This window comes from Montipora capricornis, chromosome 9 (assembly GCF_036669925.1).
Source record: "Montipora capricornis isolate CH-2021 chromosome 9, ASM3666992v2, whole genome shotgun sequence".
Taxonomy (NCBI): domain Eukaryota; kingdom Metazoa; phylum Cnidaria; class Anthozoa; order Scleractinia; family Acroporidae; genus Montipora; species Montipora capricornis.
The window spans coordinates 46,707,063-46,731,512 of NC_090891.1; the positions used below are offsets into that span (position 1 = coordinate 46,707,063).

At 38.8% G+C, this 24,450-nt stretch overlaps 1 protein-coding gene across 2 annotated transcripts in view; it reads right to left on the reverse strand.

Moving 5' to 3' along the window:
• LOC138015098 (uncharacterized) overlaps positions 1 to 24,450 on the reverse strand; it is a 44,485-nt gene that overhangs the window by 14,240 nt on the left and 5,795 nt on the right. The window contains exons 2-8 of one of the 2 annotated variants that reach the window (XM_068862017.1): positions 20,421 to 20,692; positions 11,752 to 14,502; positions 8,528 to 9,762; positions 5,503 to 5,580; positions 3,445 to 3,627; positions 2,143 to 2,259; positions 1,344 to 1,436 (exon numbers count right to left, since the gene is read on the reverse strand). In XM_068862017.1, the coding sequence (XP_068718118.1) occupies positions 1,344 to 1,436; positions 2,143 to 2,259; positions 3,445 to 3,627; positions 5,503 to 5,580; positions 8,528 to 9,762; positions 11,752 to 14,206 (4,161 nt within the window). In that variant the 5' untranslated portion in view covers positions 14,207 to 14,502; positions 20,421 to 20,692. Of the gene's footprint in view, positions 1 to 1,343; positions 1,437 to 2,142; positions 2,260 to 3,444; positions 3,628 to 5,502; positions 5,581 to 8,527; positions 9,763 to 11,751; positions 14,503 to 14,638; positions 15,554 to 20,420; positions 20,693 to 24,450 lie in introns of those variants that run through there. The other variant, XM_068862018.1, reaches the window with a different exon arrangement.

Sequence of the window (24,450 nt, forward strand, 5' to 3'; positions counted from 1 at the left end):
CTGCATTAGATTTCAGCAAGTTCATCACAAACAATCAAACAACTTTTTTGGCAGAGTGCTTTTTTCAAGTTTTTATTTTTTTCTCAAAATCATGTTTGAAATTTGGGGGTGCAGCTTATCTACAAGTGCAACTTATACACAGTATTCTCTGTCTAAAATATTAATCTCCCCACCAAAAGCAAACATGTTTTTCCATTCTTACCTACCTCACAATTTTGTTTCTTATGTGCCGGGCAAGACGAACAAAGTTATTTGGACCCATGACCGTGATGTGACGTGATTTGAGGTGAGATATGGCACATTATTGGGGTCAAAATTTAATGTACAGAACTCTACAGTTTGATTTCCGAAAAGTCTCTTTTTGTTTACAATTCCTTTCTCATTGCTGCTCTTGTAACATGCCTAATTGCTAATAAAGTTTTTTCCTCAACTTAACTAGCAAAAATTCCACCTCTTTTCATGCGTTTGAAGAGGTGAATGGAAAATTACCACACCTCCAAAATTTTAATGAAACTTGCATGTATGATGGTCAGAAAGGTATCGACAATCATAACACCCCAGTTTCACACTTTGCCGGCTAAAAACTCGGATGCAGTGACAGATTGTTTGACAAATTTAGGCTCGTATAGCATCATGGGATCGAAAGAATCACATGATTCCAAGTGAAGACCTGGTTGATTTTTCGCAAATAATTTGCTGGCAAAGACTTCTTTCAAAAGTAATTCAATCTTCCCAAAGCCAGTGACTTTTCGGCTGATTGCATCCTAAGTAAGCCACTCACTGTACGACCTCATGATGGATTGCAAAGGCAGTTAAACCAAGAAATTGTAAACTAGGAACCCTGATAATTACCAAATAAAATTTGGTCCGAAGTGAATACAACACTTTGAACATTCCAGCATACATGCAAGTAGTTTTATTAAAATTCTGGAGGTGTGGTAATTCTCTATTCTCCTCTTCAAATGCACGAAAAGAGCAAGAGCAAGAGCAAGAGGCATGTTACAAGAGCAGCAACGAGAAAGTAATTGTAAATAATAGAGAGCCTTTTCAAAAATCAAACTGCTACAAAGTGAGAGGCATTGGTCTATTCTTAATTTTACCTCTCAAACTGCTTTTTAGTGCAAAATTACTTTGAAAACAGGAATGGCAAAGCAGTTTGTGACGGAAAATCGACAATAGACCTATGCCTGTCACGGTCGTGGGTCCACGTTACTGCTAGTTCTGCCAAGTTTACGTACATGGCTTGCACAGGTAGCAATGCTAACATGTTTGCTTTGGATGGGGAGATTTATATTTGGAATGAAAGTGTGCAAATGCATTTCAAGCAGTTGTGTAGGCTGTACCTTCAGTATCAGTTCATATCGTGGGATTCTTTGAACTGGCATGATCATCAAGTCTTGTAGAGTTAATTTTTCTTTGTGATCCCTGGAGCATTGCTAAAGGAGAAAAGCAATCCTGTGAAATCTTGATTGAAAATGTATCAACCCTGAGTATTGTCTAATGGTGGAGTTTCTACTTCCTACTGTACTTGTAAGTTCCACTCCTGTTAAACAAACTGATTTTCTTTTGAATACTAATTTTTTTAAGGAAAAAAACATTTACATGTACTGTCAACCCTTTTGCCCCCTAGGGGGTTCTCCATTGACTAGTATTAAAAATCATCTTATTGGACAGAGACCATGGACTGCCGACCGGTTGGCTCAGTTGGTCGAGCATCGGGCTACTCTGCGGGAGGTCATGGGATCAAAAACTCCAGCCAGACCAACAATTGGGGTCTTTAAATAACTGGGGAGAAAGTGCGGCCTTCATAATGACATATGCAAATGGTTACACTCTCTAGTATTCTCAGATAAGGACGATAGCAACACCATATGCCCCATCTCACATCCCTTCAACGGTCACAACACTGTGGATGTAAAAGAACACACACACACACACTATTCGCAAAGTGTAGGGCATGGAGTTCCCAGTGTTGTACTGTGTCCTCTGTGGTATTTCATGATTGGGCAGGTAAAAGCTCAGAGGTCAACCTGTGTAAGGGACTTGGTGTCTTCTTGCTGACTCTCCATGGGCATTGTCTCTTACATCAAATGAAATGAACTTATTATTTTTATTCTGATAGTTGCAACTGTTATATCATACCTCCATGTACCGCACAAAAGCTGGTCTGGACATTGTGGCTACCCTGACGGCTGCTCTAGCTTGTAGGAAATGATTAATGAATGCACTGTAGGCATCCACGAGAAAACACTTGGTGAACTAGCAATGATTAAAAAAAGAGAGTATTCACATAAAATTCTTACATACAGTGCAAGGTAGGATCTCTAGCCTTGGTAAATAAACTTTTCTAATAGTAGATATGACCTCGTTTTGCTTGTGTCCTGTTATTCTTTTTATTCCACCCTGCCCTTGAAGTACAGGATTTACGTAGTTACTAAAAAAAGGAATGATCTACAATAACCTACAATGATCCACAATGACCTACAATGACTTTCAATGAGAGCTCTACAATGATCTAAAATGGCATACAATGACTCACAGTGATCTACAATGACCTACAATGACCTACTACAGTGGCCTACAATGATTTACAATGACCTACTTCAATGGCCTACAATGATCTACAATGACCTACTACAATTGCCTACAATGATCTACAATGACCTAAAATGGGCTACAGTGACCCACAACGGCTTACAATGAGCTACATGTACAGTGTACAATGACCTACAATGAGGTACATTATATTACGCTAAAATTAGCTAATGACCTGTAACGAGCTAAAATAAAAGATAATTTGCAGCTCTGAGGGCACTAGAGCATGTTTGCAGTACAAAGGTCAAAAATATTCCCCTCTGCGCTTTGAACCAACCAAACTTCGTTGCTGTGCAAGTTGAAAATTTTCATTGTACACTCTAAACCAAACAAAACATTCTGGGAAGAATAACTTATTTATAATCTTCTGGTCATTTTTTCCTGCTCTAATTAAGATTTTATCATTGTCAAGCAAAGCCTTGATATTTGTACATTTTCAGTTACGCTTTAAAACAAAGGAAAACCATCCAAGGGTCTTCTGCTTTCAAGGCCACATGTGTAATTGCTGTCGTCATTTGGGCTGTCATGCAATGGAATAAAAGAGTTGCATGACAATGCACAATGGATGTTTTCCACGCACCAAACTCTTTACCACGATCTTAGCTTTTTTGCCTTTCTCTTTGATTGTAAGTCATTGCAGCTCATTATAGGTCATTGTAGATCACTGTAGGTCATTGCAGCTCACTGTATATCATTGCAGAGCTATCCTTGTAGCTCATTGTATATCATTGCAGAGCTCTCATTGTAGCTCATTGTAGGTCATTTCTTGTTTTAGTAACTATGATAGGATTAAGTAAGAAACTTACTTCCACTTTTAATTCTTGCAACTCATAAAAAAAGTGTTCTTACCGAAGAAACAAAGATGTCCCCAATCTTTTGTTTGTCATGCCATTCATTCACTCTAGCCTGTAGCTGCTTCAAAAAGAACTCGTGACAAAGGAGAATTTCAGGAATTTGGTAAAACATTTCATCTACTTGCGCTGGCTCCACTATTCCAGCATTGTCTTGCTTCTTCAGGGCTTTGTAATAACTCTGATGAAACAGATTAAAATTATTTAATATTTCATTATTATACGATTTTCACCATATCTGCCTGGGTTGTTCCTCATCTACCTTTTGATAAAAATTGTCCTTAATTCCCCGATATGGAATTTAAGTTCACTGTGGATGGCTGCAAAACATGAGTAGTGGAAAGTCATTGACACAGGCTGTTGTTAATCCTAGAACTTGCAAAACCACATAAATGTGAGTCCCAAGCTTGAATGGGTTCCAATCAATGAGGGTGAAAAAATCTCACATTCCTTAAATACTAACTTATCCACTTTCATACAGTCATGTCAAACAGCTTTCTTCATTTGTTATAATTTATTAGTCTAATGTGCTTCAGGCATCATCCTGTAACCTTTCACTCCAAATACTTGCAACACCAAGTGTGAAGTTTTGTTCTCATTACATTAGTGTACATTTTACTGACAGTGAGGACAAGCGTTAAAAGGAATACATTTGAATTACATGTAGCTTTCACCATTACATTGATTATGGTTCAGTGGACTAACACTTAAAACAGCTTTAAAAATGAGGACAAAACGTTTTTTCGAAGTGCCTGAATCAGTGATGTTTTTTTTATGTACATGTAATCTAAAACATTCAAAATTTAAAATATGTAGCCAACAAAATTTAATGTACTGTACAACAGGGTCTGGATAGGTGATTATTCAAATACCATTGAGCCATTGAGTTGAAGAATAAAGATAAAGATTTCAGGGTGATTCTCGAAAAACAATGTGTGGTGCTTTTGTCTTGGATGGTTTTACAAGAAAACCCACACTTTCTGAGCATTCAGAAATATGAGGGTTCTGTTTTGCATTACAGCTAACAGACTTGAATCTTTATTCAGAGCAAATATTGACTCAAGTTGGTAACCCTATTACAATTTCAACACAAAGTCAGTAGTGAACAGGAAGGTATATAAACAGGAAATTGAAACATTCAAAGACAATAAGGATAAGACCTGTTTCCTTCTCTAATGGAAACTAAATAACTATGACCACCTAGAAACAAACATTAATTTTTGCTAAAATAGCAAATTATATGTTCAATAGACTGAATACACTATCCAGCAAAACCACAAATTCTTGCCTTACAATAAAGTAACAGTAATTTTTTGTTTCTGTAACAAAAATTCCAATGAGCTTTGAGCATGAGATTCTGCATGTTGCATTCTTCCGGAGCCTTGTAGCACGTTTCAGCTTTCACATGACTGCATGCATGACCATCCAATTTAACTGATGGCTAATTTGCACAACAATATTGTTTGGATTCCACCTTCCGAAGTTTGCAAGCCTGATGAGATTTTTGGTACATGGTGTATTTTGTTTCTTTGGCATTTAACTAGTAGGGAGATGGAAGTTTCTTTTCTCATTTTAATGAGAACATGTACATTCCCCAAAAAGAATAACAATGAAAACCAAGTACCGGTCAAAACTTCAAGGAAATTTTTTGAAGTGTCAATCTATTGTTACAGTATCATAGTTACAGTATTACTAATGCCCTTCTTTATTTCCATTGTCCAAAACACAGTTAAGAATAAAAAGCTCCAAAATTGTAATGTAAACAATAAGACATAAGAAAATACTTATAATCACCTCACTGTCCAATCATATACAGGGAAATTAAATGAGTCTAGTTGTACAATCTCCATGCTTTGTTCACTGTGAAAGACCTGTGCAATTTTGCATCAGAGATTCTGGGACTGAAAAGCTCTCTTTTTAGCAAACAAAAAAAAAAAGGAAATAGACAAAATCAAGCAAAACTATACTATCTAGTTTTCCAATTATCATGTCTTTCTAAAAACCCTATTACATGTAAATTTGCATAAATTGCAGGTGGGCTGAAAAACATACATACCGACACAAGAAATTGTAAATTCTGTACATATGACACTTCTGTATCCAGCAAATTTTTCACCACATGAGCTCTGAGATCCTGAAAAAGGTATTGATGATATTAATATACAACTGTAAAATTAAAGTAAAGTCAAGTCTCTGCTTAAGAGCCAGAAGGCCCATCAGGCTGGTACATATCTCCAGTTTCATTAGCATGAAGCGACTAGGAGTATTTCTACTCCACCCCTGGATGGGATGCTAGTCTATTGCAGGGTTACCCCCAGCATTTTGCTGGTACCCATTTACACACCTGGGTCACTGGAGAGAGGCACCGTGAGAGTAAAGTGCCTTGCCCAAGAACACAACACAATGTTCCCAGCCAGGACCCGAACCCGGACCACTCAATCTGGAGTCGAGTACTGTAACCACGAGGCCACCGCGCCTCCCGGTACACTACAACTGTAGTGTACAATAAATTTTAACTTGGTATTGTTTTTTCCAATTTGGACATACATGTGTCTTTTTCATCTCTAACATTCCCTTGACTTTGAAAACATTTGCAGCTTAAAAATATTATTGCAAGGCCCGGGCTTTCAAGGCAGGCAACCTCTAAGGATATTTATAACATAACTGAGCCGCAGTTAAGGCTCCTCTTCTTTTCTATTGCAAATCTAAAGCATGAAAGAAATGTGATTGATGACGTTCGTGAGTATTATTTAAACTACAGAGTGAGCATTTTGTAATTTAGATACAGAATATTGGGTAACATTTGCACTGCATTAACATTTTACAGTGGTATGAATTTGACTTGGGCATCACCTTGATGAATTATTAATGAACTTGGATTTGTATGTGTTATTGCTATGGCAAATGGCAGCGGCTTGCTTCTTGCCTTAGTTCATACTAAACTGCCTTTTCTTTATTTCTAAATAAAACAATATTCTGTCCCGGTGAGATTAGGGGGAATCTTCGATTCTGCACAATGAGCCTTGTGTTTTAAGAACAGCAGGCCGTCTCTCCTAATCTGGATACAAATCTACGCATTTGGTGCAGAGATTAAAAAATTGAAGTCTGCAGATTGGTGCCATTTTGCATTCCTAATAATATTCATTGCTTCCAAGTGAAACCATGTATTATATGGGCAAGTTGGTGAGGTCTAAAACACAGGTCACTTTTGAAGGGTCACTCATTGCAGGTCACTATTTTTTACCTTTTTGAAAGTAACCCAAAACCCTCAATTTGGCTAACCTTAGGCTGCCTAGCCTAGTTTTGAGGGGTTTGGGGTTACTTTCCAAAAGGTGACCTGTCAAAAGTAACCTGTGTTTTAGACCTGCCAGGGCAAGTTTGTTATTTAGCCACATTCTTGACCTATTTGTGGCACTTAACAAGACTTGAATATCTCTGTAATGACAGAGGATATCTAAAAAAAATACCATTCCTTGTCATTGTGAAAGGCCTTTTAAATGAGTAGCAAAATTTCTTAATTCATAAGTACATTACCGACAACATCAATAATACAGTTCAGAACAGGGAAAAAACAACAGCAACAAAACCAATCACAGACACCAAAATGAAAACTTAATAATATCTTAAAATCAGTAACAAAGCAGAGTTGTTTATCCTGTATTAACTTCACCAGAAATCAGTTTGTAGCAAGCTATACCTATTTTCTCAGAGAAACCAGTGAGCATTGAAATCAGCTTTTGTTATAACTGACTACCTTATAGTGGCCAGAAAAGTAATGGAAAGTGAACAGTCTGGGGGATCACGTAAACCAAGTTATCTGTAAGGCTCTGCTATCTTAAGACATAAACCAAGTCCCCACATCTGTTCAATGTCTGTTTGGGTAAACCCTGCTTCCACAGAGTCTGATATCACTATTTCACCTGTTTAGTAGTTGATAGAAGTATATACAGGATACTCGTATTCAAATTTTAAATATTCTGCAGCTTTAAAGCACCTCTATTTCTGCATTTAATTTGACTTCTTTATTTAATGAATGACCAACTTTTGTGAAAATTGACCTCCAGCATTGATATGAAGGGAATTATTGAACAAATCAGCCACTGTTGCTTTTAGATTTTATCAGGCAAGCCTAGGTCACGAAACTACTTCACAAATACTGTATAATTATTTCCTCTTTGTTGTTCGTAACCCTACCATCACAAATTCTTTATAAAAGTTCCAACTTGAATTGTGGGAACAAAACATTTCCAAACTTCTGATAATAATTGAACCAATAAATCAACAATGAACTATTTTTTTTCTTTGTGGCATCAACAAATTGTCTCAATACAATTATCTGGTCTTATCAGCCCAGGAGACAAAACATTCTAATCCAGCATGACAAATATCATCTGTTCCAATTAGGTAAGCCATTCTAAAGGCACAGCGATTTAATCAGCTTTCACTGAATGAATCCCTAGTTATGTACATGTATTATGTAACCTGGGTAAAGACTGTATATTAAACAGAAAACTGCATAAGGAGGATACCATGTAAAATCTTAAAATAATTTAATACATGTTAGATCCTAACCTGACATTTAATGTTGCTTAATCAAACATACGAGTCTGTAGACTAAAACCTAAGATAGGGCCACAACTCTCATTTTATAGAGTGTTAATTTTTAAAATCCTGTGTACCCCAAGAAACTTGCAAAGCAACTGCTTTCAAATAAAATAATGCAAGATCTAAAAAAAAAAACGTTTGATATTCACTAGGATTTCACTGAAAAGGGTAACAAAGTTGTTGTTGTTGTTCTGTTCAAAGAATCTAGGTAACAGCAGTGGCCACGCCAAGGGATAAAATTTAATATTCATATGACATCAAACTGAAGCAAATGTAAAAATCCTTGAAAGGAAAAAGTGTCAGCTTAGAGCTTTTTTTGACTGCCGACCATTAATTTTTATTTCCAGATGTACAAACAATCAGTCCACCTTTTAAGTTCTTTTATCAGAATACACAGTCCTCGTTACTGGTACTTAGAGGAAATAGCAAATGAATAAAAAGACCATGCATAACTTAATTAAAATATTATTACTTACATGCTTTGATTTCTGTGTTTTTCCCGAATCTTTAGGCAGTGATGACTTTCTCTTATCATCTTGCGCCATTCCGCTTGTAGGAGATTTGCAACTCCCTTCTAATGATGAGCTTCTCTTATTCTCAAGTTTTACCTTTTCTGATACCTGAAGAGAAGGTTCAGAATTTGGCATTTCAACAATTGTCTCCATGGCTGCAAGTTTGTTGAGTTTGACTTGAGCCTTTTCTACAGCAAAGGAATTGGCTATTCGCTGTGTCCTTGGTGATGATGACGTGGTAGGTGCTGGTGCCGAGTTGGCTCTTTGAACTGGTTTGGCACAGCGTTCAGGTTTGTCAAGTTCATAACAACCATCGTCTGGGCTTAATTCACTTTCTTTATCTTCATCATTGTCGTCATCAAGGACACGAATTTTATGGGGTGACTCTCCTTGATTCCCACCATTCACCCTCTTTGCCAACTGCTCAGATTCCTCTTTTAGCTTTTCTCCCGAGAGATTGGGTTCACTGTTGCTGTTGCGATGAGCTTGAAGCTCTGCAACAGTGTTTTCAAGTTGAATCCCATGGCTAGGATCACTTTGGGACCTCCAAGCATCATCTACAGATTTCCCGTTAGACGTTGCATCCACATTTAAAATATCATATTCTACATTAAGATCCCCAGTGCTGACCTGGTCAGAATGCGCCTCACTGAAACCACTTGTTGTCAAGGACAATGCATCAAAACTAATTTGGCTTGGACTTGGCGAGGGAATAGGCCCATGAACAGAGCTGCTGCTTTCCACATTTTTGTCCTCTAAAAACACAAACTCCTCACCATCAGTGCCACTAAATGAAAGGTCTTCAAGATTGTGTGGAACCTGGTTTAAACTTAGATCACCGAGGGTTTCTGCTTTCCGCAATGATGGTGATTCAAGGATTTTTATTGTATCTAGTTTTGGTGGATCTTCAGTTACCAGTGCCTTAGAATCATCTTTGTAAAGTTCAGTTTTAATCACAGGTAGAGAGGCCCTCTTCTGCAGTCTCCTTCTGGGTGAAAATTTTTGTTTTATTTCTTCAAGAGACTCACTGTTTTTGTTATCATGAAAAGAATCAGCTTGAACCTTGTTTTTGTTACGGCAGTCATAATGTGGTACACCAACTGCCTGATTGTCTTCAACCTCTGAGGTTGCTTGTGGTGTGCAGTCTTCATCACTGCCACAAACAATGATGCCATCCCTCTTTGAGCCATCAAACATTCCTGTATTATATGTCAAGAAGTAAAAAGACAAGAATGCAAAAAGTTAAAACAAAATGGACTTATAGGTTTAACAAGGTGGCCCCTTCATTAAGGACTCTTCCTCAATGTTATTATATGCATCTCTTCAAACTTTAAATTTTTATAATTAACATTAATTTTTTTAAAGCTGCTTCCTTAGTATGCTTCACTAAAACTTTTAATCTGTGGATAAAGTAGTGACATGCAACAATTTCTATTTATGCAACTGAAATTTACTTTGCCACAGCAAATTTAACCTTTTCTAGTTAACCCTTTAACTCCCAAGCCAGCCTGAACTGTGTTCATTGGGGAACACCACTATGTCATCATTTTTAAAGCTTCAGTTAACAAACACAGTTAACAAGACCTAATCAAAAGCTACAGCATAAGAGCATAAGAGCAAAATTTCACCCTTGAACAAAGGCTAGCTTACATTAAAAATAACACTAACTTGAAATCCACTTGTCTGTATACATATCATTAAATAAAATTAAACAGCAATAATTAACTCCTAAACACTACACAGTAACATCATGAAGTGTTGACTCCTAAAAGGCATGTTTAATGCAAATCAATTTATGGCTTTTTAAATTGAGTCAAATGCCGTGGGAAAATCTAGAATGAAGGATTCACTACCCATGTTACTGAAAATGTGACAGTTAATGATCAAAAAGATGTTTTCCCACAAAAGTTCAATGATATTGAGGCAAAATTACTCATTCAGTAACTGTATCATACACTTTGCACAAATGCATCAAGGAAGTTAAATTTTGGTCAAACAGGATCCTAAAAGACATTGAACATACCTTAGGACAAAATAATTACAATTCATCTTCTCTTAATTATGATTGTGTAAAATATTAATGGATTCTGTGTAAATTTTAAGGAACATGAGAGAGTATTTTACACAAAGTTTTTTTTTGTTTGAATATTATTTTCATAGGATGAACATCCTCTTTCACAAAAGGGATATCTTCCTTATTTACCAACCTAAAACCATCATAAAACATAATCATCACGTTCAAAACTTTTTGTTCTAAATTATAGTTTTCTTTTGTACTTTAAAGGTCTTGGAATTTTGGAGACCTGCTGATGAAGTTTTAAGTTCAATATATAATTACATTGTGGTTTAACTATTTCTTGGTTTAATAATTTTAAACCAGTTCAATCTTGATTTTTCTTGTCTAATATCATTATCATAATCTGAAACAATGGAAAATCAAAATCAACATTGAACTGGTTTGAACAAGTTTGAACCAAGAGAAAATTTTGAAACGACAACATATACAACATCATCAGAAGAAATATTATTTGCTAATGCACAAACATGCAAACAGAGTCATGTTGCATATTGTTTAAGGCTGGGCGTAGACACCTAAAACTGGTATTAATTTTATACATGTCTTATAATTTGCTACTTTATAGTCTTGATAATAGCAATGAAGATACTGAAATGGTAGCTTTTAACAATATTCTTTGAATAATGTTTAACAAAGAGATCTGCAAAGGCATTTACATTAGTGAGCTGTACGTAGGTGTACCCACAAATATTCCTTATGGTGAACTCCGTTGTGACACACAAATACCCCTCTTTCTGGATGAGAAAAGGTGTACTAAGACTTCACAAGGGGCAAAAATTTTGTATCTCCATTCAAGGGACACCCTCAGGACCAGTGGCCCATTTCTTGAAAGTCCCCAAAATTTAAGGGCCATTTTCAAGTGTCACAATTCCCTTTGTATCTCAAGAACAGAGAGGATTTAAGAGTCATTTTTTCTTTTGTTTCCTTGGAAAAATGTTAAAAGATCGGCTTTCCAAAACAAGCAGTTGGCTGTTTTAGAAATGTTTTTTTAGGCCCAAAAAGTTTGCGGGACTTTTGAGAAATATGGGCCCCTGGGTAGGTGTCCCCTGAATCGAGGTGTCCCAGAGGAGAGGTTCTACTGGACTTTCTTTATAATAAGTAAAGAACTTACCTGTGCTAAAAGAAACTTCATTCTTCTCAGAAACACTCCTAGTTATTTCCAAGTTTGGCAGGTCTGCTTTGCTAGTATTTCTCTCAGTCTCTTCTTCACCACCCAAAATTGTTGGTATTTTGGGTCGTATAATTCTCTTTGTCCTCTTTTTGACAGGTTGTTTTCGCTCAACACTCTCATCTTCAAAACTTATCAAGTCAACTTCAGCTATTGGTGATGTTACTGTAGGTTTTGGATCAAACTCTTCAAGTACTCTCTTTGTCTCATTGCTAACTTCCATCCTGTAAATCCTGGAGGTAGAATTCTCAGAATATAAAGGTGAAAAGCCAGAAGACAATGATTCATAATAATTGGAATTCATATCCTTCTGATCCTTTTCATCAGGAGAATCACCAGGTACAGTAGCAGAGTTTGTTTGAGCTTTAACATAAGATAATCTCCGAAGAGAAGAAATGGATGCATTCCTGTCTTCAGAGGGAGGGGACCTTCGAGCTTCATATGTCCTAAAATGTGGTTTTTTCAAAATTTTTTCAACATGTTCATTTCTATAACAATCCCCATCCTGTGTAATATCTGCATATTCATCTGTTTCCTGGACAACAGACAAAGGTCGATTGTGGCTATTTCTAGCCACAGGTTGTATCAAAACATCTGATTTCTCACACCTTGAATCCTCATCAAATGCAACCTGCGTTATGACACTTAAATTGGGTTCATTATTGCCTGTTCTACTGCTAACTTTTATGGGAACAAAATCACTCCAAGAATTGGTGTGAAGTTCATTGGTAGGATTTTGGTTCAATCTGGACTCTCTGGTCTCAGTTGGGTAACACGCACCAGATTTGCTTTCTTGGTTGACCTGGTCTTGGCCAACTCGCTCATCTAACATGACGCTGCTTCCTTGGGCAGTTGAGTGCTCTTTATCAGAGGCAAAGTTGCATTCACTGTCACTGGAAAGTAATTCTCTACTCCCTTTCTTTGCTTTAAGACCAAATGGACTTCTAGACAGGGAAGGCGACTCTGTCCCTTGTCTTGACATAGGGGATCTGGATTTTTCCATTTTAAATGGCTCAGCTCTTTCCTCCGTGGATCTTCGCCTCTGAGGAAGATTTTCCTTGTTGTACATGTATGTCATGTATGACTGACAATCAGCAAACGAAGTAAACGACCGAATTTGGATCTTTTTTACCTTGGCTATACTGGAACCTTTTTGAGATAACTGCGGCGAGGGATTTCTGGAGGGATGATCTCCATGTATTCCTGCGCCTTCCAAAGAACTCACAGATGTCAAACTACTCGACCTAAGCCTATTTAGGGTACTCCGGTGCTCCTTTAGGCCAACAACAGACCCCATATCGTCCTTCTCGCGTAAACACTGCGTCCTCCGTTTCCTGTAGGAGTTCGCGTTGTCCGATGCTGATAACTCGCCAACACTTTGATTTTCCGATTCGCTAGTGTTGTCCTCACCATAAATACTTGAGCCAATCGACTTATTAGACGGCTTTCGCCTAATACGCCGCTTGCGTTTGATAGATGCAGCATCAGATGAGCTGAGGCTCTCCGATTCCGTGGACGAACCTTGACTATCTGTCGGTGACTCCGAGTAAGATGAAGCAGACGTTGATCGTCTCGGAATATTCGCCCGATTGGATCCCGAAAATTTTACCTCATTATAAACAATATTGACACCATCTTTACCTCGCCGCCCTGCTCTTGTTCTCGTGTGATGGAATTCGCTGGGAACAGTTCTGTTTTTTTGCTCTTCGCGAAGACGATAGTTTTCGTGGGTCGCATTCCATTGCATTTTTGTGTCAGTCTGGCTCTTATTCCGCGCTCCTGTAGAGTATCTGTTTGCTGAAGATTTGTGGAAAATGAAATCGGTGGTGTCAATTGAGTCTTGAGGCATAGGTTTGAAGTCGGAAGATGAACTCGTAGGATAAGCTACATTTTGTCCATACTTGCAAACCGAAGGGGGCGGAAATAACGTACAACCGGCAAAGTCACCTCGCTGAGATGACTGCTCAGAAGCAGCTGGTATCCCTGGAATGTTACCCATAAACTTCGTTCTTCCCAATTCTGTCGTGTGCATGCTGGCGTAAAGACTCGAAGAGGCTTTAGATGAATGGTCTTGAGTGTTTCCCGAAGAGGTGTATTGTGTCGACGGGGCATATTCTAGCGTCTGGAGAGAGTTCTCGCCGCTTTTAGCAGAAGCAGAGTGAACTCGAGCTTTCGAGATTTGTGATGACTGAATCCCCTTTTCGCTGCTCTTTCCGTGCGCTTTTTTATGCGAAACGCTCACTTCCGTTGGTTCTGCTTCACTAGTTCTACCGCGAGATCTGCTAGATTCTCGCCCCTCTCTGCCTTCGCGACGCTCGCATCGTGAATCCTGCTGTGTCGCATTTCGTGGAAGCGATCTGCTTGCTTCAGAGTCGAATTGAACAGCGCGCGTGGACATAATTGTTTACAGTTTGTAGCGGCTGAATACCAGCCTCAATGTTCCAGGCCACGAAAATGATTTAAAAACACCACATGGAAATCTAAGCTTGGGCTGTAATGCTTCGCTGCTATACTTGTTTGATTCCAGTCGCGGTGATGAAACGAGCAATGCTTAAGATTCCACCACATCACACTTCCTTCCTTCACATATTTACTGTGAATCAAACGGTATCTTGCTATCCAAGAAGTTGTGTTGGCGAATGAAGGTCCACTTAGGCTTGTGTCATGTAAATGGCCTGTGTTAACGTCAGGAACCTTCGGAAAAAACAACAAAAAATGTGACAGTATGTTTATTGCCAAGAGGCATTCACGCGTAGACAAATTTACCCTTTCATATCAAACTTATCTATATACGCTAAAATTAGCCAAAAGGCAGTAACTTGACACTCGCCTCGAGTTATCTCGCCTCGCGCGCTTGTGCGGGAGTTGAGTGACAGACGAAAGCAGGGGTTGGCGTGGAGTTCCGATCCGATCAACGCCGCTAAATATTTTAAATCTGTTGAGAGGAGCCTAAAAACTTCACACACTCAACAGATTTACTTAGCTAAGGTTGTGAGTTTGATTACCCCGAGTGAATTATGGACTCAAGAATTGACCGGAAATGCCCATGAACATGTAAGGCTTTCACAGCTAAGCCAAGCGAACTGGCGCCCGTTAGCAAACAAGAGGGAAGAATATTTTATCCGTCATAATAATGTTATGACTGTCCTTTTTTGGCAGGTCAAAAAAAGATCTGTCATTGGTATTCTTTAAAGAGGAACAAAGGGATTTTGTCATAAGATTTAGCATTGTTTCTCTTAACCAATCACTGCTTTAAGAAATTAGACTTCAGTAATAAATAGGTAGCTTTGAGTGAAATGTTACTCAATCAAACCTCTGTTCTGTGTTATGCTCAATTAAGATAGGGCTATCTTGCCACGATTGGTTCGTTGTGCGAAACTTAAGCTAATGAGTCTATTATTATGAAACAATTGTGATTCATTGAAAGTTTTCAGTAACCGGAAATTCTTTGAGGTTCTGTCCGCTGGGTCTTTGGCTAAGTGGGGTACACTATTTTTTTGCAGGAAGAAACTCCAATTTTCAAAGTAAAGATGATCCTCAGCCATCCACCCAAGAAGCCTAAGAAAGACTTCGCGACAAAGAACACCGGAGAAATAACGAGGCACGAAAAAGTTAGACCTGCTAATGAGTTATAAAGCCATTTTTTTCTAACAATGTAAAGACAAAACTATTGGGTAAGTACAGTGTGGTCATGGGTTAAGTATAAACGCTTCCTAGAACTCAAGAGGTCATAAACATCATTAAAAGTCAGCTGTCATATGTAGAGGCAGAAGATTATTTTTTTACTTTGCTCATTGATTTCCTATTCGTTGAACAAATCAAGCTCTTCGTCAGTTCGTCTTAAACGGCCGTCCGAATGGAAAAGATTAATTCATAATTGCGATGTAACAGTCAGATTCTCTGTAAGCGCAAAAATGCAGTTATGCAGAGCAACACAGTTGGCCCGGAATGCGGCATCAGTATATCGTGACTAAGAGTTTACCGAAACATTTGACTTCCTCTGTGTCGAAGACTGTATTTGTTTTGCTGTGTTTGTTTTCCTCTAAACTTCCTGCCTGTGGTTTCTTGTCTTTAATTTATTAACCAGAGCTTGAATAATTAATCACTGCAATGACCCTAAGCATTTGGCTGCCTGTCCCCTGTCCGTGACTTGAGCGCGAGCTCAAACAGCATGACAGAGAAACTATTGACAACAAAATCATTTGGCCAGCATTGCTGAGATGCTAAGAGTCGCCCGTTTGTGCGCGTTGATCGCGCGTGATCTGACGCGATCGCGAACAAATTTGGTTTTCGATGATACAATGCTAATTAGCTTGAAAAGCAAATTTGCCAGGCGTCAATAACACATTTGCCGGTGCATCGTGAGAAATCTTGCTCACCAGCTAGCGCATTTGTGGAGAAGAGCAGCCAACAGCTTCAAGAGGAGAAAGTTTGCTAGCTCGCGTGGAAATCGCTTCCACTCACGTGCAACTTCCAACTTCTCTGTCATGTGTCAACGAATATAGTTGACAATGCGGGACGCAAAGATTTTGTTATCACAGTTGAATTTTTCTTAAAACAGTGTTGACGAAAGAAAAACCTTCGATTATGTAATAACCACATGAGACGCTGTGAAGAGCCAAAGCGCTCATCGAGTCGGAGACCATGTGACAAGTGACTGATGAGTATCAAATGTTTAGGGTTGCCCTACACAATCAGTGCAAGTTTCCGGCCGAGTTACAAAGGTGAAGTTGCCATGCAACTGTTTCAGCGAGCACAAACCCGTTAGTTCTTTAAGGAATTAGAAAATATTGCAGCACTGAGTATTTCGAGTCGGTTTCCTATTTTGTGAGCATGACCGATACACATGTGTCCAATGACATTACAGCCGTTTATACGAGAGAAAATAAGCCGCGGCTTACTCTGGCCACGGTGTACATCATACTCGAAAGGAACTATTTATACAAGTATAAAGTCCCAGGCCAGGATAAGCCACGGCTTGAGAAAGCCGTGAGCGTAGATTTTGTACCATTTTAACGGGGTTTTCGCCCCGGGGGTGGGACTCCCATATGAAACAGACGGGGATGCTCGTCGGAAATTTTGAATTTAACCCCTAAAGGAGACCAATCTAGGCGTGGCTTAAGCAAATTTTGACCCCTAAAAGAGACCGTTTAAAAACACAAAAATACGACACGCAATGAGTTTTAATGATAAAAAGGCATAATCATCGAATGCTTTTATCTAAAAAGAAAATTTAAAAGGAAATTTGACTTTTGTTTCTCTTAGCGTAATTCTGCGTTACTTCGCGGAACCCTAAACGAGACCTTGGTGGCATAAAATATTGGCGCTTTGCCCGGAACACCCTAAGCGAGACCAAAATCCAAAATTTACACCCCTAAGCGAGACGACGAGCATCCCCGTCTGTTTCATATGGGAGTTTCCCCCCCCCCCCCGGGGTTTTCGCGTCATACGTAAGCCGCGCCTTATTTTCTCTCGTATAAACGGCCCCAAAATTGACAGTGTACGAAAATTGATGCCAAATTTCGTGTAAAATCTTCCCAGAAAGGGCAAATGGATTTTCTCAGTTTCTGGCTATGAAACCCATAGCAGGGCGTATGCTAATCTGTAAAGACTGAATACTTTCGGTAACTGTACTACTCAGAATTTAGCCTGGCGTGTGCAGAGAGGATGGGCGATCCAGAGTGAGTATCAATGCAAAAGCCATCGTGCAACACTCATTTCCTGCGGCGCAGTGTCGGTGGGACACTTTGAGTCCGTGGGTGGAATCTTCATGGGCGACCTCCAAGAAGCAGAGCTATCTTGTGGTGTTTTAAACGCACGAACGCGTAGGGACACTTGTTAGCAAATCAATAAGGAAAGTACGCAGCAATTATTGCACCTCTTAGGATTGATTCGAAAAGCAATCGAACAAATGAACAACAAACAGAAACAATGAAACAATAGAAGCATGGTACGCTAGAAATACTGAAAACCGTGAAATATTGCAGATCGACTTGACTATGTCCAGCTTTTGAAACCGAATTGCCAAAGCAGTAAAGCTGGTTTGGGTCAAAATTCATTGGACCTTAGTTTAAAAAGAACAACACTCTGAGAAACCAAAGAATTATCAAAATGCTATTTTAGCGGGATGAATAATCCAAACCACCGTGTTAAAATTTGACAAAAGTTGGCTATTGTTTTTGCATGATTACAACTGCCTGATTTCCGTCTTCTCCGTCCTAGTTTGTAGGCGACTTTAGATGTCTGGGGCCTGTCTTTCCAAATCGGCGAAAACTTTTTGGGTCCGGAAAGCAATTCGAGAAACCAAGATCTGCTTATTCTGAAAAATTGGTCTTTGAACATGTTTTCAAGCCCAGAGAGATTAAAACAATTGCAATGTTTCATGGCTTGAAACGTTTCCTTTTTGAAGATACAAAGCGTTTTATGTCACCCGAAATACGCTCGAAACGTTTCGGAACTTTCGACAAACACCCCCCAGGCCCCAGAAACTTTCAGTCCCGGCGGGAATAAGACAATTTCCAGCAGTTTCAATATCTGCAAATATTCCAGTATTTGCTCACGTAACCATGAATATACACACTCTAGTCAGACCTAAGTAAAGGGTGTGTACGAAAACTGACTTGACCAAAGCTGGTCCAACTTGAACGTGGAATATGATTTTATACTTTGGGTAGTAACTTATCCTTTTCCTTGCACTGGATAAATATATCCAGCCTTTGAACAACCGAGGCCTGCAGTGTAACATGGCTTTTGAAAGAAAATTTAAGCGTTGGCTTTAGGTCTCGAATTCATGTTTCTCTAGTCTTCAGTGTGAAATAGCGGGATAGAGCCCCTTCATTGAAAACCGGTCAACTCTGCGATAAGTGCCTTGCAGGTGAAACCCAACTAATCCCAGCAAAAACGCTGTTAAGATTCCTTTGCTAATGGTTTGAACCGCACATGCAAGAGTCATCAAAACTTGATGAAGTGTGATCGTCCAGGAAAGAGTTGTTCAGAGGAAGGACGCAGTGTTGGTGACATTGATCTACTTTTCGACATCCTCATGAGGAGTTTTGGAGCGAGAACCGCAAAATTTCACTTAATCCACAAAAAAATCACAAGGAGAGTGCGAGCGTTGTCAAAAACGTTCAGGCGCGTCTCAGTGCCATTCCAGTTTATGGATTGAGTGAAAATTTGAAGTTCTCGCTCCATGCAAAACTCAAAATGCCGCATGCAAAATGGCATTTTTCGCAAAAGTTGCAACTTCTCGCTAATGTAAACGGTTTTGACAACTTTCCCATCTCAGTGCGATTGTTTATGTAACGAGTGAGCAAGCATCGCCATAGTTAGCAGAGGACCACTATCACCCGGACGATCCAGTTACCACATCACGTTTTTTGGCTCTTTTGGGTTGGCAAAGCTGAGCAGATCAACACACTTACGAGTGCGGCTCGTGCAATGCCCGTAACGAGATAAACAACTAATATGGACAGGGTTTGTGGTCTACAAAATCTGCCATACTCCCCGCTGCGAATTAAAAAGGCTGTTAACACTTTCGTGAAGGCGTGATGGGCCACTTTTCAAAAAAAGCGTCGTAGAAGTGTTTGACGTATCACAACTTTTTTTCAACTCTTTAGCAATCTTTCGATTCATTTTGGTAGGTATCGTATTCGAATTCTTAAGTTTATTTGTTTCATGGGCCATTTTTCAAACAGTGCGTTGTAGAATATTAATTTTGACGAATCACAATAAATATAATTTATATTTAAACAATCTCTCATTTAGTTTGGAAGATAACTTATACTGGATTTTTGCGTTTGCGTGGAAATAAAAAAGAAGGCAAAGATTTCTATCAACTGCTTCTCAGAGCACGGTTTATAAGGCAGCTCAAACTAGGTGGATTTGATCGTACAATATAATGGCACACACGAAAGTATGAGCAGTCATGCTGGGTTGATCTATAAGAAAAAAACTTGACCAACTTCACTCTTCTTCACGATTCTGTTTCTTAGGATGCCTGTATGCTCAGTGTAGAACCAATTTCAAGCATTGCACAGTCAGTGAAAATTTGAGTGACACTTTTTAGGACCGTAACGCACAGCTTGGAGAATCAGAGAGAATATGTTCACCACCTGACGCAGTACGATAACAGAACTGCTTGCCTTTCATTGATTTCAATCACCAATCAACCGATGTCTTGGGCACGTGAACAACAACTAAAGCATTTAAGAGACAGCAAATTTACTAAACCAATGAATGGGATCGGCCGATGGTCCTTTTAACCGCTCTTCTCAATACCCCTCACTCACAAAGGTTCAGTGTAATTGTCTTCAGTTTTCAGCAATTTCTGTCACGCGCTCGAAAGTGGTTATGGGATGGTAAGTTGAGACGTTGATCATTGCCTTACAAACCTTGTTAGGGTCTTTGAAGTTATTAATCTTCGAAGCTTCTAGATGGTTCATAAATACAAAATTTCCAAGAGTAGCAATGGAAGTCGGTAAAAACTGAAACCCAAATCATTCTTTTACGAATCTTTTAAACTTGGGTAATATCGAAAACCACATGCACCAAAATCATCGTTCTTATAGTCGCGAAAAGCTAGACACTGAAAACAGAAATATGCAGTCACTTACAAGTAAACAACTCTGTTAATTTCCCTTTGCGTTCCTGGATGGCGATTACATCTTGAACCCGCAACTTGTCCAATGCATCACGTTTATGCAGCACAGTGAATCAGCAGAGGTTACTCGTTTTGCGAAAGCTTTCAGTTCTTCCAAGCTGATAAACGCTTCATGCGCAAGAGCGCGGTCGCGTTGATTGAAACAAGATCAAATTGTTGATAGCACGGAAAAAGAAAGCGGGTACCAAAATAGCAGCAACTAATCACAACCTTATGGGCTTTGTCCTGTTGAAAGAAATATAATAGACTAAGAATAGGAAATGCGCGAGGACGGCACTCAGTTGGGGTACAATCGGAACTTAGGTCTGCTAAATAACGAAATTGTTTCACGATTGGAATGTTGCAGAACCAGTATTTTATACGTGGCGCGTGCCAGGTATTGAGTTCAAGACATTCATCATAGCAATAATGATGAAAAGTAGCCACTTGTCACTGGAATGGACTGGTCTGTGTCAAGGATCCCAATCTAGAAGACTTTGTAACTTAGCCCGCGTGATGAAGAGAAAGTCTTCATTCTTTTGGATATTGGACTTTTTTGGACGGTGTGGTCATTTCCGTCGATAAAATAATATTACCTTGAAGACTTTTGTCATTATCATCGGTGCACAAACAGTCTCGCAATTCGGGGAACTGATCACACCTCATGTCATTTTACATACAACATCCCAAGTTGACCACAAAATTGTCTAGTCACAGTTGGAGTTCTTTTTTTTTTGTCTATAAAGACACAAGGGAAACTGCTCTATAGGAAAAGTACAAGAGCTTGAGTTAACGAGAGCGGGAGGGAGATAACGAGAACATCGTATTTGTGTAATCCTCAGTTACAAGGAAGATATTGATTTTGTTCTGGGAATGAGAGAACTTTTTTTTGCATGAAGAATTGATTTGGTGTTCCCTGAAGTCTTATGTCATATGTCTCAAACAGAACATTTCTTAAGCATTCGTATCATCATTTTTGTAAGATTATTGAACAGACCCGGTGTCGGAAATTCCCGGGCCTGCTATAACTGAATGCTACGTACAGGTCAAAGCCATTTTTAGATGGTCAGTCAGATGAATGACAAACCGCCGATTAAAAACTGATCCGAAAATGGAATGAAAACCTGGACCAATAAGTTTATCACGATGAACTCAAACGAAACCAAGAGCTGAGTAAAATAAAAATTAAGCTGCCTCATCGGCTCATTCTATTACAACCAACTCAAGTTATATGACGCCGGGTACGTAACAGGAGGCACCTGCAGAATTACTAACTGTAGGGGACAATTTATAATTAGTTAACCTACTGTTGGATGATGTCAAAACAAAACGTGACTGAAAAGAGAACTGTTGGGGAAAAATTCGACAAGACATCTGTGGTAGGAGCTAAGAGCCAAGACCTGAGCTATAAATAGCACATCCTATGAAGCTGCGCAGTTCCATCATCTCCACCCGCCTTGACCAAACAGCAACGAACAGTTTTCGATGTGTCGGCCTAGAATTTCGTCATCACTCGTATGATTACAGACTCGGTCCTATTACCGTTACTTATGATAGCACTAGTTCATACCCGTACTACACTTCAACTGTAGAGGCCCCAGTCCTTTATGCTTTAGTGTCGCAGAAATATTTAGTTAGAGTGTACTTTGTTTTCACTCAAGTAGTAAAAATTGCGTTTTTGACGGTCCGATGACTAGCGGAGCTTAGTCGGCAATCACCTGTTCTGGAACTGTGTTGTATGGTAAAAAAGCTCGTAGATCCTTTGCCAGATCCAGTTATTTCATTTACAAAGTGGTGCTTTCTCACAGTGAATAATATAACTGCCGAAGGGTAAGAAACTGAGGGATATAGTGATTGTCTGAGGCCTTTGATTTTCGCCGAGTTCAGTATATTTTTTATTCACGACTGGAAAAATAATCCATTCCCATGGGGAGGGATTGTCTTGTGCGAAGTTAGCCGCTCTCTGCGGTTAAGGCGTCCTTCCGGACTTTAGATTGTTTGCTTATCGCCCAGTCTCACAAGTGCCTGCATAAGGTTCCGGGTGATTTTCATTTCAGTTTGCTTTAGTTTCTCTTGACCAAAATCCTTTGGTGAGCCATATACGTAACAAACTAAGCTTGTATTTATTCCTGCATCTCAAAAATCAGCATTTCTGACCAAACAAAAGCAACTAAGGTAATAGTTATGGCAACACAAAAATGAGGTCTAGACGGGAATTCCTTGTTATTAAATAAGTCTCGACCATGCCGGATAAATCTCTGATTACTCTTAGAACAGGAGCTTAAATGTATTTGTGATCAGACCGTAAGCCACAGGAATAGTTTCCACATTATTAAGGCTAAATTTTAAGAAACTAAATCTACAACACTGTATTACCAAACCACGTACATCATAGTGAAACCATAATTATCGATTCACAAAATTTTGTCAATATTGTGACGTATTTAGGTTACCATTATTCGGAGTGGATTCAGAGCTCCCTTCAGAAAAGTTAAGGTAGCTCAAAACCCTCTTCAGAGGTGTTTCCTCTTTGCTGAGCTTAGCCGGGTGCATACCTTCAAGCAATAAAAATGGGTTATTCTGTTCAGTTTTGAGATATAAGGGTTTAAAGACAAAAAATAGGGTGTTTTTAGATCTTTCCTGTTGCTAAGGTAACCTATTAAGTCACAAAAATAAGCCGGTGCATCTTGGTGTTTCATTTGGATCCAAAAGATTGCATTGAAGTGCAATATACCCCAGTCACAGCGCCTCTCCCCATTCTCCGTGCGGCTTCGCCACTCGTTAGTTTGCCTCTCGCGCCAACAGGTTATATACCTTCTTGAAACTGGTTTTAGCCACTGCGGTTAAAGATGATATGCTGCTGAACTAAATAGCATATATTTGAATGAAATTAAAAAAAAAGAAAACTTCTGCTGTAGAATTGAATTCTGATAGCTCTATTTTTAAAATTAAAATTATTAGTCATGCAGCTATACAATTTCCTAAAAGTAAAATAAATTTACACAATCTGTCTTTTTTTTTTCCTGTTTGAAACGTTCATGTTTTTAAGTTCAATAAATTCAATTCTTCAGAATGGAGTGTGTAAAAATTTGCATCCACTGAAGGAAAAACTGGAAAAAATTTGATTGACGGTTAGTAAAAAATAATCTTTCTTATAAGGGAGAAAAAATTAATGAATAACAGCTAACAAACTGAAGTAGCGGTCGTAGATCTTGAAGCTTCTTGAAATCGGGACGAGGGGGAGGGTCTCTGTCGAACCAGACTATTGTAGCTTAAGAATGTTATACTTTTTACTATAGCTCTAAACCAAAATGTTTGAATCTTCGCACGTAACTTGAGCTGCATGTCGCCTATTAGAAAGATAAACAAGTTCTTTTATTTCAGGATTTTTCTTGTCTTACAAATTGTCTGGTATGGCAGGAATCAGTGTTCAACTTGACTTGTTCACATTTCTAGCGTGCTTTTAGCATGACAAAAATGACAAACACAAAGCTGGCCAAGATTGTACTCAGAGGTATCACTTACAAGTGTGTATCAACAACTTGTGCATGGATGGGTTCAGCGACATCTAGATAAGATATTGTCCTCAATTGCCCTTCATTCCTCTTTTAATTAGTTAAGATTGAACACCACCAAAAGCTGTACCATCCAAACTTAAGACACGATCTCTGGCATCGTAAAATCTTGCGATACGCTCCGTTTTTTATAAGAACGTCCAATTTTGGGGCTGAGGTTAAACTTTCTTGTGATTATTTTTTTGTGATTTGATCCTGAAAACGTTCTTAACATGTTCTGTTCTTCAAAGTTGTGTGGTATACTAAGTTCGACTACAAACTGAGTTGTTCTTCAGTGTATTATGCAATAAGAAAACCACATTGTTATGTTAAAAATGTCTCTAAGTATTTGAGTTAATTGTCCTGTTTACACCACAGTTGTATAATTCTTTTTTGCTTTTTTTTTATACCGACTGCTCACAATAATAAAGAAACAAATGAGCAAATTAA